Source organism: Fundulus heteroclitus, unplaced genomic scaffold (genome assembly GCF_011125445.2).
Source record: "Fundulus heteroclitus isolate FHET01 unplaced genomic scaffold, MU-UCD_Fhet_4.1 scaffold_51, whole genome shotgun sequence".
In the NCBI taxonomy this organism is placed as follows: domain Eukaryota; kingdom Metazoa; phylum Chordata; class Actinopteri; order Cyprinodontiformes; family Fundulidae; genus Fundulus; species Fundulus heteroclitus.
In genome coordinates this window covers 2,020,989-2,040,691 of record NW_023396934.1, presented here as the reverse complement: position 1 = coordinate 2,040,691, position 19,703 = coordinate 2,020,989, and the positions used below count along the sequence as shown (strand labels likewise).

Sequence of the window (19,703 nt, the reverse complement as noted above, 5' to 3'; positions counted from 1 at the left end):
GTGAATGCAGTGGCTTTCACATTAACACAAATATGACATAGTTAGTTTGTCTCTGCAGAGTCATCCTGACTCATCTGTTTGCCGCGTTCTCGTGCCGATGCCAGGAGAACGGGGCATTGATCTTGCATCGATTGAGCGTTTATGCGTGAGACAAACCTTCGTGGCCAGGGCCTCTGCATTCTCTCGACACGACTTCTCGAATCTCGAGCTGAGTCTGCAGAACGCTGACCTCCTCAATCACCATCTGAGAAACTAATTAACACACAGAGGTAGACACTTTGTAAGGTTGGTGCCCACTGGCTCTGCACAGAGTAACATACAATAATAATAATATCCAACACACAGACAACACACTCCAGCCATGTAGAACATGATTCAGTGAAACACAGATCATAAATTTAGGCCAAAAGGGAAAGATGGATCTCTCAACTGGACTTTCCAAATGCCTTGGAAGGAATATTGTGGCCTAATATGGGAAAAAACACAACAACAAGAACCTCTTTTAATCTTTTAAAATGCTGTCAATCAACAGCTCTTCAGGCTTCATAAAGATTATTCAAAGTTGTTTTGGGGGGGACGTTAAGTGCTTTTACCTAAATAGCAGTCCAGTACTGACAACTTTCACAATAATGTTTATTATCTGTTAAGACTCTTTACCTACATGCCATCAAGGTGTGAAACAGCCTTGTGTCTAGACATAGACAACTTAATTAAGCTGATATTAAATTACATGGTAGGTACTTTGCTACCAGCCGCCAGACACAAAAAAACTCAGTTCCCACTTCTTCAGTTTAGCTGAAAAAAATCAGTTTCAGCTCCAAAAAGATGATTCCCAGAGAGCCAGTCAAAGAAACCTTGGCATTCGTTATTCACTATTTATTCAGTACATATCCATACCCTGTACTTATGGAACCATTGTTTATCCTGCACTTGCTGCTATTGCACTTCTGGTTAGACCTAAACTGCATTTTGTTGCCTTGTACCTGCACTTGTGTAATGACAATAAAGTTGAATCTAATCTAAATCTAATCATCTAATCTAAAGGTCCTGTTGTAGGTATTTGCTAGATTTCTTTCTTATTTTCTCAAAAAATGATTCTAGGACACTGTTCGTTTGTTAAACGCAGGTTTCATAGACCTGGCCCTTCTTTTGTCATCCACTCATCCACTTAGCTAATTTCTTTGTGCAGGTTTCTCAACATGTTATGATAATCAGGTACATAACCTGATCCTTGTAAGAAAACTACTGATCAAGATCTTTTTTTTTTTTTTTTAATCTGGCTAATTGAAAGTAAAATATAAAAATTGATTGGTTTTGCAGATCTGTATTTACATACTTTTTGGCTGTAATTTCGCTTTTAATAAAATGTGACTAAAATTTCTGAATGTTCCCTGAACACAACTATTTGTAACCAAACCGCTTTAAATCGTAACTTTAAATTGTAACTGCCATTCATAGGCATAAACAAATCAATTTTTAGGATTTCCCACATGGGTTTTGAATTAATACAGTTAGCCAAGACAAGCTGAAACTTTTTTTTTTAAGAAATGCACATATTCAACCCAGATTTGAGAAGTAGAATTTGGTATAATAACAATAAATAAGGATCGTTATGGACAGAACAATGTAGCTACTCTGGCGTGAAAAAGGGACTGGTTTTCAATTAGTTCTAGTAATGTTGTTGTTAAACCCTCCAAAAATAAGTTGCTCTTAACTTCAAATTTTAAAGCAATGCTTCCATAAAGGGCATGTTGTTGCTTAGTCTGGATCATGATCCATTGGGCTAGAAAATGTAGGCAGAGGCTGTCAGAATTTCACATCTTCAGAGATCCATTACCCCTCAGTTGTCTAAGAATGACCTACATATGGAGAAAATCCAGACTCAAATAGCAGCAGTCAATCCTGTCACTGATGAACTCTTCCACTTTTTAGTTAAACAGGTGATCTTAATGTAAATCTAACAAAAATCTTGAGCTTTGTTAAGCAACACTGTACCTGTTTCTTCATTTATGACCACTGCGTAGGAATCCATCACTGATTTTTAACTCCTCAAACAGCAAACACGTGGATTGCTCTTTTCATGGCTCTCCAGTTTGCTCAAAACAGTTCTTCACTCCTGACTGACTGATGGGAGTTTCAGGACTTATAAACTTTTGTTGGGGGTACAACTTAAGAGTCTGTGATGTCACTTGACCCACCCCATGACCCAAACTGTGGGTCATTTAGGTCTTTTGTCATCCATGACTTGTTATCTGCCTCCCCCAAAATGTGACACATTTTTGTCACGTGATTCATGGTGAGAATGGTTGTGAAAGCACCCGGGGAGGAAAAGTGTTTGGTAGATAAGAAACAAAGAACTCGACTTCTCGTTAATTGTGGTTTTTCCACTTGAAGTACCAGTTTGACTTGAATTTATCTCTTGGTTGAGTCAAACAAGGAGAGATTGAAGCAGCAAAAAGAAAGACAAGATAAGTGAAACCAGTTTCATTTGATGGTCCCAGTTCTGAGATCAATGTCAGAACTAGAACCCTTCAAAAGGGCCGACTAAACAGCAACACAGTGACTGAAGGAGAAAATAAGATTCTTCAGTTGTTTTGTGTGGGAGAACAGCTTAAAGTAATATAGTCATGTTATATGCCTATACCAAAAAGACCAGAATACAGTTGATTATGATAAAATAATAATAAGGCTATATATGATGGTCCTTTTTTAGCCTAAATGGAGCCCCAGCAATGGGAGGGATGACCTAACATAAACAGACGTGGGGCCATAAACCGGCAGTACCTCAGAACTATTAGAAAGCTAGATGGCCGCCATTGACACAGCCACTACATAAGTCCCGACCAAGCACACTGTACTGTAAACCCTCACGGAAAACCAACAGCTTGGCGTGGTCAAAGACCAACTCGACCTACTCCTATTTCAAGTTCCACTTTTCTTTCTTTTTTTTCCACAACTACACTAGGGGTCACACACTCACTCGGCTCCATTGCTTCGGCTTGTTGACCTATTGTACACATGCGCAGTGATATAACCCCAGTCACATAATGTTGTAGTGGTAAACAGAAAAGGCTATGTTTGCTAACAATTTGAGCAAAAATAAAGCTTAAAAGACAAAAATAACAAATACTATGCCAGCAGGACATATTCTTGTAATCTTTCAAAAAAACCGTTGTATGCAACCAGAATGAGTTACTGGCATATAAATTTAAAATATGTCAAATAATGTGAATATGTACCTTTAAAGACCAGTTTTGAAATACATATAAAGCAAAAATATTATGTGACTGAATACACGTTTAGGTGTGCTGATGGTGCTCCCCATGGGGATTTGACATAAAATTGCAAGTCGTTAAGTTGTAGGAGACACACTTTGCAAACGTAGACGAAAAAGGCCACAATTTTATTTCTAAATTGTACAAATGATAAGAATGTGGACAGTTTCAATTTTTAAAATGTTTCTGAATATTTCAGTAGGTCAAAATCTAGGGTCAGATTGTTGGGTTTACAATGTGACCATTGATGCAACTTAAACCGGGGTTATGTAAAATGTATCAAAATGCAAATTAGGACCATTTAAGCTTTGAATAGTGTTTCTACTATTCACGAGTAAACCATGAAGCTCCAAACAGGGCTGGGTTTACTTAACCCTATTACTGTCTAATAGGGGCTTAGACATTTTTTCTAAGCTTATTCCATTGCTTTCTGGGGGACTAACAAGTCACAGCACACTCAGTTCCCCCTTTCACCATATCTGCCCCTATTTTATGCAAACAGGTTGACACCGTGTCCCTCTTTATCTAAAGTCAGTTTTTTCACATGCACTTAACCATTACGGAGCAATTTATTTTTCTTGGCTGTTAAGTGTTTTCGTGAGATATGAACATTGATGATACTAAAATGTTCAAATATCACACACATTTTAACATTAGACTGTGTTTTTGATTGAAGATGGTCCTGATAGCTGTTTGGTCCAGTCAGCTTCTATTATGACTCCTGAACCAATCAAATGAACTATCAGCAACCTCACATTGGCAGATGTTATTTATGGATTTGAATAAACACATTTTCTTTCAGTAAACCATGAGCTGATTATTACAGAATCTTTTGAAAATGCCTGTCCAAGCTGGTACAAATAGTCATTACAACAGGTCCTGTGATAGACGGGTCCTTTTGGTAAAGTCGGCTACAAGAAGACCAAAGTACAATGATTTTAGTAGCAAGTAGCACGCCAAAAATTGTGAAAATAAGAAAATAAAGAACATCAAACATGGCAATAGTATTAAGTGTGCTTAATACATGCGTTTTCACCATAATTAGAGAGTGTTAAGAGAAAAAAACACATAGAAGAATGGATGAAGTGCATGAACTCACAGAAAATTATTTTATGAAGATAAAAAAAGATAAAACCAGGTAACAAAATTAAGAAAAAAATAAATCTGGCATGATGATAGGTAATGTCTTATTTAGTATATGAGATATTCGGGTTGTGATGTTTATCTGTTGTTTCCATGTAACATTAAAACAGGAAATGCATGATTTCTCTAAGTTTAGTGTTCTATAAATGGACATAGACCGTTAGTCAATATCCCACTTTCCTACTCTGTAAGATCTGAAGGCAAGCCGTTATTAGTTATGTAAAGAAAGACCTGTACTTTGAGTCTTTAAACCCAAATTCAACATTCAGCAAGTTCAAACCATGAGTAACACTTTGTGATCACCGGTTCTGAGCATCACCAACATCAGCTCAGCCAGTAATGACCGGCTGTTGGTCCTTCGTTTTCCTGACTGGTTGTTAGAAGACAGTAAGTGAAGCCCTCACGGCTGCTGAACGCACCGTCAGGTTTCAAGCTGACAACAAAATGATCTTCCCTCTAAAATACTATGATCAGTGCATCCTCAAGGAGTCTGCTATTATACACTGTCATGCTATTATAAAAACTGAGCTCATATGGGCAGATCAGACTCACATTTCCTCTGCAGGTGTGCACAGAAATTCAATAAAACCAAGAAAGGCATCGGAACTTTAATTAATCCATATACTTAGCGGAATTGAGTAGGAAATCCGTGTTGCACACACTTACAGAAATACTTAAATATGTTGTTAAAAAGCCTTTGTTGGAAATGACAACTCAAACTGTCTTCAGGTCTTTAGGGTTCTGGGAGCCTCCTGTATGCACTTTGGTAGATAGAGTTATAAGTAGATTTTAATGAAGCATAATTGGTTTTGTCTGAATCCAACTGAATTTCCCTGTGTGAGTTTGGTATAGATGTCTTGCTGAAAAGTACACCTTCCTTTCATCATCAAGACACTAGTAGATGGCAGCAGTTTCTTAATCAAAAAGTAAATTCTCCAATCAGACTTAACATATGCTGAAAAACAACACAATTTACCACCTCTAAACTCCACTGTTATTATGATGTTATGGAGATTGGCTTGCCCAAAGGTTTTGCAAATACATGTTGGGGCCAGCCATGCGAGGAGCACAAAGGACTGAACTACACACAAAGAATAAAAGAGAATAGTAACAACTCTGAATCCCACAATGCACCGTATTAAAACATTTCCATGCACAGCTCCCAGAATGGAGGAGTCACAACTGGAATCCCCATTGCGTCATAGAGCTACTAAACAATACGTAGCAGCATCTTCTCTTTGCTTGCAGGTCTTCAGCTGCAGCATCAGGGAGGCCACACGCATGTCAACTTCAAAGAAAACTTGGATCCATAATAAGTGAACTCTACTGTTGGTTCAACCATTGACTGTATCCCAGCTAAAAATAAGCCATTTGTAACCTGGCTCTCTTAGCTTCTGCAGAAAGAAATCGGAAAGAATTGTAGATGTCCCAAGAACAAAAAGTGTCTCTGAATATGTCGACAAAGCGGTTTTCCCTCCACTGCTCTAAATGAAGACAGTATATGAACTGCGGCTTCGCAGCTCTTCCGTGTGCGAAAATCCAAGCAGGCGCTCCACGCTAAACTGAGAGAGACTGCCATGCTGACCCTATCGTCTTCCTTTTTATGAGAATGGTTCATGTAAGAGGGCAGAGATAGTTGGTATTGGATAAAACAATATAAATACTGATCATGTTAATGTGTTATACATTGTTTTGATGCGCACACAAAGATATGCTTGATGATTATACAACCCAAAAAGACTAGACGTACTATCAGAAATGTTTGTATTCTACACGTAGCCCCTCTATAATGTGGTTGGAAAAACTCAGAACTGCAGTTTATAAAGGTTCACAGCCTTCATAAGTTTGTCATATTGAAACAGGCAGGATTTATTTCATTTCAGAACATAAAAAGGCAGCAGCAGCAGCAGCAGGAAATGAAATATCAGTTATGGGATTTCACTGTTCAGACCTCCACTCGTAAAAAAGCCAATGGAACCAAAGGCATAATAAACCTGGATCTGTGTCAGTGAGGGCCCGGGGCCTCCAAGCCCATTATGCTTCCCTCCAACCTGACCTCTCATGTTACTCAGGTGAACATGACTAATGCTTTTCCACCCGATGATGTAGCCTGGGAGCAAAATGAACATACACAAGCAGGGACCACCGGTTTTAATGTGATTGCAACCAGTGAGACGCTTTTATAAAACAGGCTCTCTGTAGGATATCACTCTGCAGCTGCAGAAGCACAGCAGCAGCCTAAATTTATATTGATCTGATATCCAAAGCGCAGACAGATGCTTTCATTTCAAGCTGAATAGAGAAGACGTATTAGGAATCAAATCAGTTCATTTTATTTTAAACTAATAAACCAGTTTTAAACCCACAACAAAAAACAATGGTTGTTTGGATCGTAGAGATGCAACGACAGCCACTATGTTGTTTAAAAAGATGGAAATAAAGTTGAACTTTCCTATTTGGAGCACTCAAAGGCAGAACAAGATTAGAAACCACAAGTGTTGAGTTTAAATATTAGAGAAAATGTCTGGGTCAGAGATGGGTCTCTTTAAGGACAAAGAGACAGGGAATGAGATCAGGGAGGGCTATTGGATCGCTCTAATGCTTCATCAAAAGTTTAATGCTTCAGGCTGGCTGTAGCTGGGGCTGAACTGGTTTAAACCCACAGCATATTTGTTCAGATTCATTCAGCCTCACTTCAGCACAGCTCTGCTTAGTCATGTGGGTTGAATACATCACAGTTATGCAGAGATGGCGGAGAGGAGATCTTCCTTTCAGAACAATAGTCAACTCCTAGAAAAAATAAAGTAGGTGATAACAATATAAAAGGTAAAACAGCGATGCCACTCCCTGAAATTGGCTTTTCACTTTTCTTTTTAGATTAACATGTAAAGAGAATTCACACCAGATATTTGTGTGTCATGAGAGAAATGTTCATATAGGTTTGGAGAATTTATTTTACTTTTGTTGCTCATGTTCATGTTTACAAAGGAGTTGCTCAGCTGATGTGTTTCAGTATATTTTCTACCCTTTTTGGAATGGAAAGGTAACAGGTTTCAGATGGTTTGTATAGATATTATTAACACCAGAAGGAATGAGTTATCCAACCAAAACATCTGCGTCTTGTCCTTAAACTGAATTATGTCTGTTATCAAGTTTGTGTATCTGGATTAACTAAACTGAAATAAAACAAATTGCAAATCTATGGGCACAATTTTTTGTTAGATATCTGTCTGACTTCTGTTTTTACTTCTACACCTGTTAGCATTATGTTTTAATGATGACCTGAAAGAGCTGCAAAGATCTATAGCTCAGGAGGGAGAAATATGGACAGGAAAATTAGTGAGCAATCTTTAAATCTTACCTTTACATGTATGTTTGGCAAGAAAGAGAATGAAAAAAGCAAACAAAAACGAGTCAACATTAAAAGAAAGCCACAAACAATCTAGTTTAAAATTTGCCACAGGCGTCAGACTAAAAAACAAAGATGGGGTTGGTGGGCAGGGGCTGTTTTTTTTATCATGCCTAAAATAAAAAAGCATTTTCCACATAAATGTGTAAGTTTGCTCCATGAACACATCAATGAGTCAGTGGCTTATTTTGAGAAGTCTGTCTAAAGAGGACTCATGAAAACTTCCTCAATTTAAAACTATTTTGTTTTCCTCTAACAAAAAGGAGACTGAGTTTACTCAACTCGCTTTTCTAGTTTCTTACTTTGAGAAAAGAAAAAGGTTGTTTCTCTTTACAATAGTTCCAACCATGTCCATACAAAGTGTTTTTAACTTCTTAAGCTGAGCAACTGTATTTTTGTGTATGTAGAGAGAAGGTGCTTCGATCACATGAGACCAAGATTAAACTTTTTGGCCTACAAACGAATCGATATGTGTGATGTTACTAACACTGCGCATCACTCTGATCTCACCATCTCTAAGGTGAAACATGGAGGAGACAGAATCATGCTGTGGGATGCTTTTCTCCAGCATAGGTAGGGAAGCTGGTCAGAGTTGATAAGAAGATGGATGAAGCTCACTGCCCAGCATGACAGCAGCACTAAACATAATGCCACAGCTACAACGGCAAAGTTTTACTTCAGTTGCTGGCTCATAACCTTGCCTGCGAGCTGAATTCTTGCTGTATTTGTGCGTTCACAAACACATGGGAATCCATCTTATATCGCTCCAGCTTCAACCGTTTGTGACAGAACTAAAAACGGTTCGGGCCAAACGCGTTGTAGTATTGTGGTTTAAGGTGGGAAATGCCGGTGCGATGTAAGCAAGAGCTGCCGAGTCCACAGCCGAATCAACATATACATGACAGCGCAGGAGGATGCACGCGTAGCTGCTGCTATCACATCTGTTTTGTAAGAATCCACAATTTCTTCGTTCATAATAGAACAGTAAAAACTGCCTTGACTAGCTTACCGTCTTGTGGTTTTTTCATGACGTCTGCTGCTTATGTTTTAATTTGATACCAACCTTTGATAAGTGGGCAATAGATGTCGCTTCGTCCAATCAGCTCCGAAAATTCTGCTGCATGTCCCTGCTTTCCCCAAAAAGATTTAATGGAAGCAGTCCCAGATTGATAATGTGCAGAACAGAAAGTGCTACACATTACCAATCTGGCTGGCCAGATTAGCTGCCTCATTGGTGGCTGGTAAATCTGAAGCTTCACAAACATTTCATCAGTGTGATCATCATCATCAGTAATTCATTATTTTTATTTAATCTTTATCGTATGTTCAGACTATAAGGCACACTTAAAATCTTTAAATTTTCTCAAAAGTTGATGGTGCACCTTATAATCCGGTGAGCCTTATATGATTACCGTTGTGCTTACTGACTGATTTTATGTGGTACAATATGCTCAAAATTCTGTTAAAATGTGTATGTATGACTTTGGTTAGCAACAAAGCCCATCCACTCAATGGATATTTGGAGCATTACGGTACACTGTGTCACTATCTGATCGGACCCCTGAGCTGTCTACAAGACTGCCTGACTGTAATGTCGAAACTAGAAGTGCATTCATGTAAGGCAGCCCGTGCCTGTAGTACATGCTAGCAACAATAAACCAAGTAAGTTAATTCAATATAAAAGTTGAATTAAGTTATTTTGGCCGTATGTAAGAAACAAGACAGTGTAGCCAACTACTCTGTCCTTCCAACAGAGACACAGCTCACTCTCTCAGGAGAGAGCTGTGTACGGGGGAGGGGCAGAGTGATATTACACTCTTGGGAACAATATTTATTGCGCCTTATAATTCAGTGCGGCTACGTGTGGACAACGACACACATAGACACATTCATTCACAGTGTGATTTATAATCTGGTGCGCCTTATGGTCCAAAAAATACGGTAGTTATTTCTTTGAGATCCAAGATCTCGTTTACAAGAGAGAGAGCTGTTTGATAAGACAAACAAACAGAGGAATTATACAAATAATTAAAACATTTCATTCAAATTAAATAAGCTGATATAATACAAAGTCTGTGGCAGTAATGTCTAAGTGACAAGTAGAAGAATAAATAAGGCAAGGAACAGTCCAAGAGTAGCTTTGTAGATGAAAATGTACCAATGCATGAGTGTATAGATTAATGCTCCATGATAGACAGCATCTGACACATGCAGAGAGCTGGTAGATGCATTTCTTTTAAATTACATTACAAAAATCTAACAGAGGCAGTAAGGTCATCAAAGCAAGATGCTTCCTTGCAATGAAAGAAAAGCAAGATCTATTTCTAAAGAAAAACTCTAGTTAATTAGAGCCTTACTGAGACTCAGGTCAGGTCAGAGGTTTTTCAGTTTTATATCTACATAATCCGTGTTACACTCACTTGGTCTGGCCTTCAAGATTAAAACAAGCTCAAGCTGAAGTACCAGCCCTTCTGGCCAGTTGTCAACTTAGCTATTAAAAAAGGCCATCAGAGATGAAGTAGCAGGTAGAGAGGGTCTTTGGAGGGCGGCAAACATTCAGGGAGGAGTGACAACACCCTCCCAAAAACACACTAATCCTTCCACATCTTCTGCTGCTCAATAATTCATGTCAGGCGGTTTTAATAATTCATGAGAATAACATGACAAGAGCAAGCGCTGTTCCCTCTGGGGGCAGGGCAGTGAATGAATAAATGAGTGAATGAATGAGAGACTGAGCGCAAAGAGTGACGGGACTTGCAATGAAGAGGAGGATCAGCATTTCTGCTGACTACACTGAGAATATTAGACCCAGTTCTGCAGCTGCTGACAAGGTTTTGGCATTGAGTTATGAGAATTTTAGTCACACAGTTCCACAGTTTTCACCACAGCATGCATGCAGACTAAAAGAATAATAAAGAATGCATGCTCAGAACACTTGTAACTCTACACCATCCCCAGTGAACAAAGCTGCTATGGTGCCTTTAGCATGTTGCTCAATGATTTCAATGCACATTGGATAAATTGCTCAATATTTGTTCTACTCCCACAACAGGAAATGAGAAAACTCTGAATTGCAGTAAACTGTTTCATCAATTACTTTCCTTCAGAAGAGTGTCATCTGGTCGTCATCGCTGGATCTGCTTGGGTTTCTTTTACATACAAAAAAAAAAAAAATCTTCCAGCAAAATGGAGAAAAATAAAAGTTTGTCTTCTTACAACACACGGCGATAAGCAAAATCTGTCTGAGGTTTCCACCTGAGACAGGTTTAGGCGAATCCAGTAACTTCCAGACACTTTTCTATGAACTTTTCAATGTACGTAGTACTATTATGATGTTTTGTCACGGTTGTAACAAACCAGCTAAGAACCCAAAGTGAATTGTCCGATTTAGACATAATTTGTTGCAACAGGACCAAACTTTTGTTTGGGATTTAGTTTAGTTCATTTTTATTTCGCATCACCTTCTTGGATTTAACGAGTGGCTAAAAAAATGTTTATAGGATCTTTTTTGTTCAATGATGTATAAGAAAAAGTTTCCAAAATAGTGACTGAAACTCAAGTTTCTCACTAGTGTTCAAGCCACTCAGCTGAGCCACAGCATCATGGCGAAAAACGTTATTTTAGCTTTGTCATTTTACTAAACTAATCACAATGACAAATACCCTTCCATACCCAGCTCTGTAGCAGTTGACACATTTTCAGATATCGGTTAGATAGGTCTAGACATGTCTATAACTAGGGGATTGTTCATTTACATCAGTAAAGTCAATGATAACCTTGCTTCTGAAGAGAAGCCGTAACCATCTTTAGCTTCAAGAACTACCTGATGTTTTAATTTTTCTTCAAATATCCCATTTGCTCTGAGCTTCTTTTATCTGATATGCTTTTTTTGTACCAACACTTTTTATGCCAGAAAAGGTTTGTGTCCAGCAAAAGTGCCTTGTTTTCTGCTTGTCTGTAGTAATTACATCAATATTCAGTTTTTTTGATTGGTTGATATACAAAACATATTTGTTCAAGTATTATTCTGTTAATGTCTTGACATTCAAAAGATTCTAATAAAATATTTCCAAACTGCATCACATTACAATTGTGGGAAATATTTTTGGAAACACCTTGACAATGTTTATTGTGGTTTTAAACCATGAAAGTATAATTTCACTAAAGTGAGGTGATCTAATTTAAACGTAATAGACGAGTTCAAGAGACACAATACATTTGTTTACACCATGTTTTTCCTTTTACAACTTCAAAAATGCACCTATGATAGAAAATGGTTGAAGCTTTACTTGGTAAACCTTTCTTTTAATCTATTTAGGAGATGTTTCATAAACGCAGATGAAATATTACACTGAGTTGCACCTCCAGATGGAGACCGCTGGGCTCTCTGGTTACCTTTTCAGTGTTAACGTCTCACTCTACCACACACAGGTGAATGAACTCATCCAAACTACAAACCCTTTTAATTTTTACCCTGAGATAATTAAATAATTGATAGGTAATATATATATTAATGAATTAAACCATCAAACCATGTATTGTTGTTTTTTGTAGTGTCCCTACCTCAGAAACCTGAATTTTGATCCACATAATTTAACCTTCTGTTCATATCCTTACCAGCTGCTATGAGCTTCATTTATCTGCTGCGATGAAGAAAACCCAATTCAGATTGAACATGCTAACAGGTGATAAGATGTAAAGTCTCTCTTACCTCCACAAATAGTCATATCTGATGGAGAGAAGCACCTTCTTTGAGCTTTTGACTGTCTGTGTTTAAAGGTTACCCTCCTCTAACCGTATATGCTTCTGCTGGCTAAGTAACCTCTCCGTTACCATAGAAACTGAGAGGCCCTGCCCTTTCCTCCCCCTTAAACACACCTGTTAAGAGAACAAGGTGTCAGTGATGACATGCCAACAGAGGCGGAAATGTGTTAGGGTGGGGTGGGGAGAAAAAAGAAGAGCAGGATGGTGTGTCACTAAGTTTTTTTTTTTTTAGTACTTGGATGCATTGAAAGGTTAGAGGCTTAAAACGTTTAGCATTTCTTTAGCCTCTGAAAAGAGGGCTAGCAGACTATACTTTTCTGGAACTTGCAGGTTACTTTCCCATAACTTCAAAGCGACCTTCCAAGAACATGCAGGACATTTTCCTGGAACTTGAAAGCTGCTTTCCCTTCAGGATGCTTTCCTGCCACGGTACAATCCCGGGATTTACAAGGTACATTTTAAGACCTTTCAATGTTACTTTCTAGAAAACAAATTTCTGGAATTTATAGGTCACTTTAGGTCACTACTTGATTGGAGTATTGATGGGATATGCTATTTTGTATAATTTGGGTTACTTTCCCAGAGTTTACATATTATTTTCCAAAACTTACAGTATCCGTTTAGAATTTTGCAGGTTACTTGCATGAAGCTTACAGATTCACTTCAGTTCAATTCTGTTATATTGTTAGAATTATAAATTGTAACCAAATGTCTTCTTAAGGCACTTTACAAGAGTTACTTTGTCAGAACCTGTAGGGTAAATATCAATGACTTGCAGGGTATTTACTAAAACACATGGTACTTACAGGGTAGTCTAGGCCTACTTTCTTGAATTCTCAGGTTGCTTTACTAGAACATAGACATTACTTCCTAGAACTTGCACATTATTTAACATCCATCCTTCTAAAATGTTACCCTAAAGGACAGTGTTTTCATTTCAAGGTGAGATCATTAAGAAGTAGAAGATGTACTACAAGGAAACAACTTTACCTGCTATTGGAAAAGAGTGAAAAAAAATCACATTTGTCAAAACAAGTCAGTTTTTCCCCCCAGGAAATACTTATTTCAAATCTCAGTGTGCATAAGTTGTATCTCTGTGATAATGGAGATGTCTGATGAGGTGGAAGGAAACAAGACTCACCTCTTTTGATGTGCTTGAGCTGCCTCTGTGCCTCATCCCTCTCCTCGGTCAGCCTGTTGCACTGCGGGGGCAGACAGCAGGTCAAACTGTTAGATTGTGTTTCACAAAGAACAGAGCACACAGGTCGCCAATACCGCCAGATAGAGTTACACAGACACACTAAGCAATTTAAGCTGTTCATGCACAATGATCATTGTGGATATAAACGCGTAACATTTGGCAATATTGTAAATATTTTCTAACAATCCCCAAGTCCTGAAAATGTAACACAGAAAAAATCATACATACATAACCAAGCTAACGAGAATAATTTTGACATACAGGGCCTGTACAAAACCAAACCACAGATTCCAAGAGATTGTTTGGACGTATTTAAGGAGACAGCCTTTTTATCTCTAAATATTTGAAGTTCACCTTATTTTACATCTAAATGAGGACTTCTTGACAATGTCCCTGAACAGACAAACCAAAGAAGAGATGTTTGACAATGTACAGCACCATGTTGTTTTAAATTGTTCACCAGGCACCTATTCTGAATTTTCAGTACTCAGGCTTTGCATCCTATTTAGTGTTAAATACTTCTAAGCAAATTTTAGTGGGATTTTAACCGTAATGTTGTCACAGGAAGTGACACATGGGATTGATTGTGAAGAGATAACCTGATTTCCTCACAACCCTGTCTTGTCTGAGCATTGAAGTTTATTTCAACCAAGTACTCCACCCCTGAAGGAAAGTAGATCAGAATGTGTTACATTTTCTATTGCCTCTGTATTGCAAAAAAAAAACACAGAGGGAAAATATATATTTTCCTCACCTTCCAAAATTGATATTCTTGTTGATAATTTGACTTCCTCATTGCATTTTGCATTAGACAATGTAGCCCCATTGAAAAAAAATATTCATTGGAAGCTGGCTCCATGGTTTCATTCAGAGCTGTGTCCATTAAAACACAAGGTTAGAAAATCAGAGAGAAAAAAATGGACACTGCACATCTAAAGGATTTCTACTTAATCTAGGAAAAGTCATCTGTTGTATAAAAAAAACAACTTACAAGGCAAGAACAGAGTATTTTTCATCATTAATAGAGGAGAATAAGAATAATGGCTGCACAGTGGCTCAGTAGGTAGCACTGTTGCCTTGCAGCAAGAGGGTCCTCCCCTGGGTCTTTCTGAATGGAGTTTGTATGTTCTCCTTGTATATAAGTGGTTTCCCACTGGACCCTCCGGCTTCGTCCAACAGACCAATAACATGACTCTTAGTTTAAATGGTCTCTCCAAATTGCCCTTAAGTATTAGTATACTTTTGTGCATGGTTGTTTGTCTTATCTGTCTTTGTATTGCCCCGTGACAGATTGGCGACCTATCCAGGGTGTACCCCGCCTCATCTCCAATGATTGCTGAAGATAGGCAACCCCCCCCCCCCCAACTAAAAGGACACAGATCTTTTAGTTAACAGGCTCCTCTCCTGTGGAACGAAATCCAGGTTTTTAGTCCATGAGGCAGACACCCTGTCTACTTTTAAGATTAGGCTTAAAACTTTGCTTAGAGTTAGAGTGTCTTAGGTTATCCTGGGCTATCTCTGCAGTTATGCTGTTATAGGCTTAGGTTGCAAGAGGACATAAAGACCACTTTCGCTCACTCGGCTACATTCTCCCGCTACTCTCCAATTTTGCGTAATTTGTTTTCATTTCAACTTTTACCGTTATGTTCTTTCTGTTTTTTGTCTTCATGATAGCTACATCTGGCCTGGTATTCTGTCTCCTCATTGGCAGATAGGCTGAGCTATTGCTGTCAACAACTTCATGTTTTCTCATAGACAATACTGTCGGTCCCGTTTTTCAGTGTTTAGCCCTGTTTCTCTCCAAGACAATAGCTGAACTGTAACCACAACCAGCTGTATGAACTCTCTTTCATCTTCGACACCTACTGTCTGAGAGCTTATCTGCATAGCTGTGTTTATTTCATAGTCAAAGCCACCTATGGAGCTAATCTAATATTACCCACGCTAACATAGAAAGTATTCTTGGATTAGTACCTTTGTGTTCTTTTTGTATCTGTCTGCTCTGTCTTGTTAAACCCCCAGTTGGTCGCGGCAGATGGCCGTTCACACAGAGCCTGGTTCTGCTGGGGGTTTCTTCCTGCTAAGGGAGAGTTTTCCTCTAACCCTGTGTGCAAGATGAATTCTTGCTGTACTTGTGTGTTCACAAACACAAGAGAATTTATCTTGTACCGCCCTGGCTTAAACCGCCTGTGTCAGAACCAAAAATGGTTCAGGCCAATCACGTTGCAGTGTAGTGGTTTACGTCGGGACATACCGGTGCGACAAAATCATCAGCTGACGAGCCCACGGCCGTAAACATAAACATGGCAGCACAGGAGGACCCGTGCATAGCTGCTGCTATCACATCTGTTTTGTATGAATCCACAATTTAATCTTTGAAACAAGAACAGCAAGAAGTGCCTTGACTAGTTTACCATCTTGTGGTTTTGCATGACGGTGCTGTTTACATTTTAATTTGGATATGATTTGCTAAAAACAACCTTTGGTGGGTGAGCTCTAAGGGTTGCTTCACCCAGTCAGGTTGGAGAGTTCTGCTCCTTTCCCCAAACGGATTCAGTGGGGGAAAGTCCCAGATTGATAATGTGCAGAATGGAGAGTGCTATGCATCATCAATCTGGCTGACCGGGTGAGTTTTCCTCTCCACTGTCGCTTCATGCATGCTTTGTATGAGGGATTGCTGCAAAGCCATCAACGATGCAGATGACTGTCCACTGTAGCTCTACTCTCTTTCAGGAGAAGTAAATGCTGCACGTCAATTGATGCAATCCACTGGGTTTCAATCCGCTGGGTTTCCTTAGATAGGAAACTTTTTAATCAGTGTGTGTATGATTTAATAGAAATTACTTTATAAAGTGGCTTGAGATGACATGTTGTAAATTGGTGCTATATAAATAAACTTAATTGAATTGAGGAAATTAAACACATCAGATCTTAACAAACATAGCCTATCAAATGTAAGGCATGATGACAGACAGCCTATAATTTGGGCTTTTTCCAGTCTCATAACCTGATCACCTTGCAGTATTGTGTGTTAAACCAGGTCACTTGTGCAAAGCATTTAAGATAGCTGCTGATCATCCAAGGAGTAGATATCCCAGCAAATTCAGCCCAGGTTCAGACTTCAAGTCTCACAAAAATTGTGAAAAATAAAAAAGTTAAAATGTTTAATGTTAAATTAGATAATGAAACAATTACAAGACTGAACAAATATAACTTGATTAGTATGATTTTAGAAAAAGAAGTGTAGAAATAAATTGTCTGCAAACCTCAATAACCAAAAGCGACATTCTTAAAAATAGTGGGGAAATTCCCTCCACAACGAGGTGAATGTTATGCAACAGGTTTGGTTTGGCTATGAATAAACATTAATAAGTGCCAAAGGCAACTATGAAAAAAGTCAATAATTTTTATCTAAATTACCAAGTTGGGATGCCGCCTGATTATTAGACCATGACAGTCACAATTTCTCAGTTTCGGTCAATTGTTTTTTATGAATACCTGTGCAACAGGTACCTGTAAAACAATAGCAGAACAATATCAACGAAATAGAGGAAAAATATCCTCTATTTGTACAAGAGAGGAAGGTGAGCTGGTGTTCTCGAACAGATACGTACATATACACAATAAACACAAACCACAAGAATTTGCTAAATAATTCAGCTTCCAGTTAAATATCTTTAGTCAACAAACTCTTTAACTAAGCTAGTAACCGTCAACTACTTTACAAAGTAAAAAAAAACAACTAAAAGAATAAGAAATACTAAAAAACTACAGGAAGAGAGAACATGATAAAACTGAAACATATCACCAACAAAAGCTTGCTGTGGTGTCACAGTTCAGAGTGATTATGTATATTCAAGCACCAAGGTTTGCTTTGATAAATTTGGAATGTGGTAAAAATTAGCTTTAAATCTAATTAAGAACAACATTTGGTTTGTGCTCAAACAGCATGTTCAAAATAAAAAACAGAAGAAGAAATGTTCACTTGATAAAAATGTTTTAAATAATAATTTGCTACATTAGAACTCAATAAGGGCTACACAGAGGTGCAATGGGTAGCACAATCGCCTTGCAGCAAGAAGGGTTTAAACCCCGGCCTGGGGTCTTTCTGCATGCCTTTTGTTCTTCATGTGAATGTTTCAGCTTACAAAGACAAATAGCTACAGTGTTAGCATTAGCTGGTATTAGAGGTAGTTTTATTTTATTCTTTAAAATACCTTGCTTGATTTATATTTTTGTCTAATTAAATTATTTCAACCAAGTTAACCAGATGTTATGATCCAACCAATTACTCAGTACTTTTACCAAATGCTTATTTACTTCTACTTGATAAAAAATACACTGCAGTAATGCTATTCTTACTTGAGTAATTTTTTGCACACTCCACCCACCTCTGTCGAAGTGTAGTACACTCTAATTTCTTCACAAGGATTACCCACCCTGCTGAATCCTACATTGACCGTCTTCATGATCTAAAAATCCTTCTCTGCCTCAGCAAGAAAGCTAGAGCCCATCAAAACTGATGATAAATGAGACTCAACCAGCGTCTGCGGTCTGAACAGCTGCCCTACAAAGAGATAACAAAGAAGGGCATTAACTGCTTGTTTTCACATCCTCTGGTATCTGAGGTCCGCATTGTTTGTGCTCCATATTTAGAGTGGGCAGCTGTGGAGATGTCTGGATGTCGGAAATATGAACAACTGAGTGAATATCAAAGTAGCTTTTCTGGAGTCTAGAATAAGACCTCAGATTTACTTTAAACTCCCAACTAAAAACACTAAGCATATTTTCTCTACTTAAAGTTTGACTTATACTTACTGGCTGCATTTCCATGGATGGATGGATGGATGGATGATTTGCATGTATGGATGTGGGTCAATTCAGTTTGTAAATAGCAGTTTTAAATTATTTTTAACTAAATGTGAGTCTTCATCAACATGTTATAAGTAAGGCAGTCATGAGTCACTTCTGTAATCGTTCCTGTTTTTGCCCTGACATTTGTGGCTGCCTTTGCTCACCGCATCTCAGCCAAAGAACTGAGCACGATCTTCTCATTTTTGCCCAGAATTCAGATGAAAGCCTCCTTTTCTCAGTAGGAAAGACGCACAGTAGAACTTTGAATGACCACAGTCGATGGAGGAGTTTCTGCAGCGCTGCTCTCACATCCACACGCTTCATTTGAAATGGTAATTGGAACTCGTAAAGAATTCAGTGACCTCTAGTGCAGCAAAAAAAACAACAATAGTGCAGACAAAGAAAATTGTCCTTCTGGGCTCAAAAGACCTCCAGAGATTTCTGAACACCTATGGGCGTTTTTTTTTATGGAGACAAAACAGAAGAGAAAATGAAGGAAGACGGTTTCTAAAAATCAGACCACCGTGATGAACCACATCATCTAAAATCCCAAAAAGTGTTAAAGTTATGATTGTAAGGTCAAACCCAATGTGAGCCAAACAGACAGAATATGCTTCATGAGTAATTCAATAAACTAATACCTTAGGTTTCCACTGCTGGGTGCAAGTCAATGAATTGACATTATGAAGGACAGAAATCTGTGAGTGAGTTTATGTGGGATATCGGTAAGTTAAATTTACCTGATGTCCTAAATCTCCCCGAGAAGCTTTCTTTAAAGGAGTCAGGATCCAGGGACTGAAATAACTTTGATGTCTTTAATTTTCAAAACCACACAGAGAAGCCAATAAACCGTTCAATGATTCATTCATTCACGCACACAGGGAAGAATCCTACTTGAACATAACTGTATGTATCATAAGTTTGTGGTCAGGTGGTGATGAGCCATCACAGCAGTAAACACACAAAACCTGACCGACAGCAACTGCAGAAAACAAGCTCTGATTTCTGAAGCTGCAGCTGAATGAGTCAAAAGGATCACAAATAAGTCATATTCAAG

General features: G+C 38.3%; 1 protein-coding gene across 1 annotated transcript in view; it reads right to left on the bottom strand.

Moving 5' to 3' along the window:
- shtn3 (shootin 3) overlaps positions 1-19,703 on the bottom strand; it is a 39,420-nt gene that overhangs the window by 15,974 nt on the left and 3,743 nt on the right. Inside the window, 3 exon segments of the mRNA XM_021311191.2 lie at positions 157-198; positions 200-252; positions 13,733-13,793. Of these exon segments, the coding sequence (XP_021166866.2) occupies positions 157-198; positions 200-252; positions 13,733-13,793 (156 nt within the window).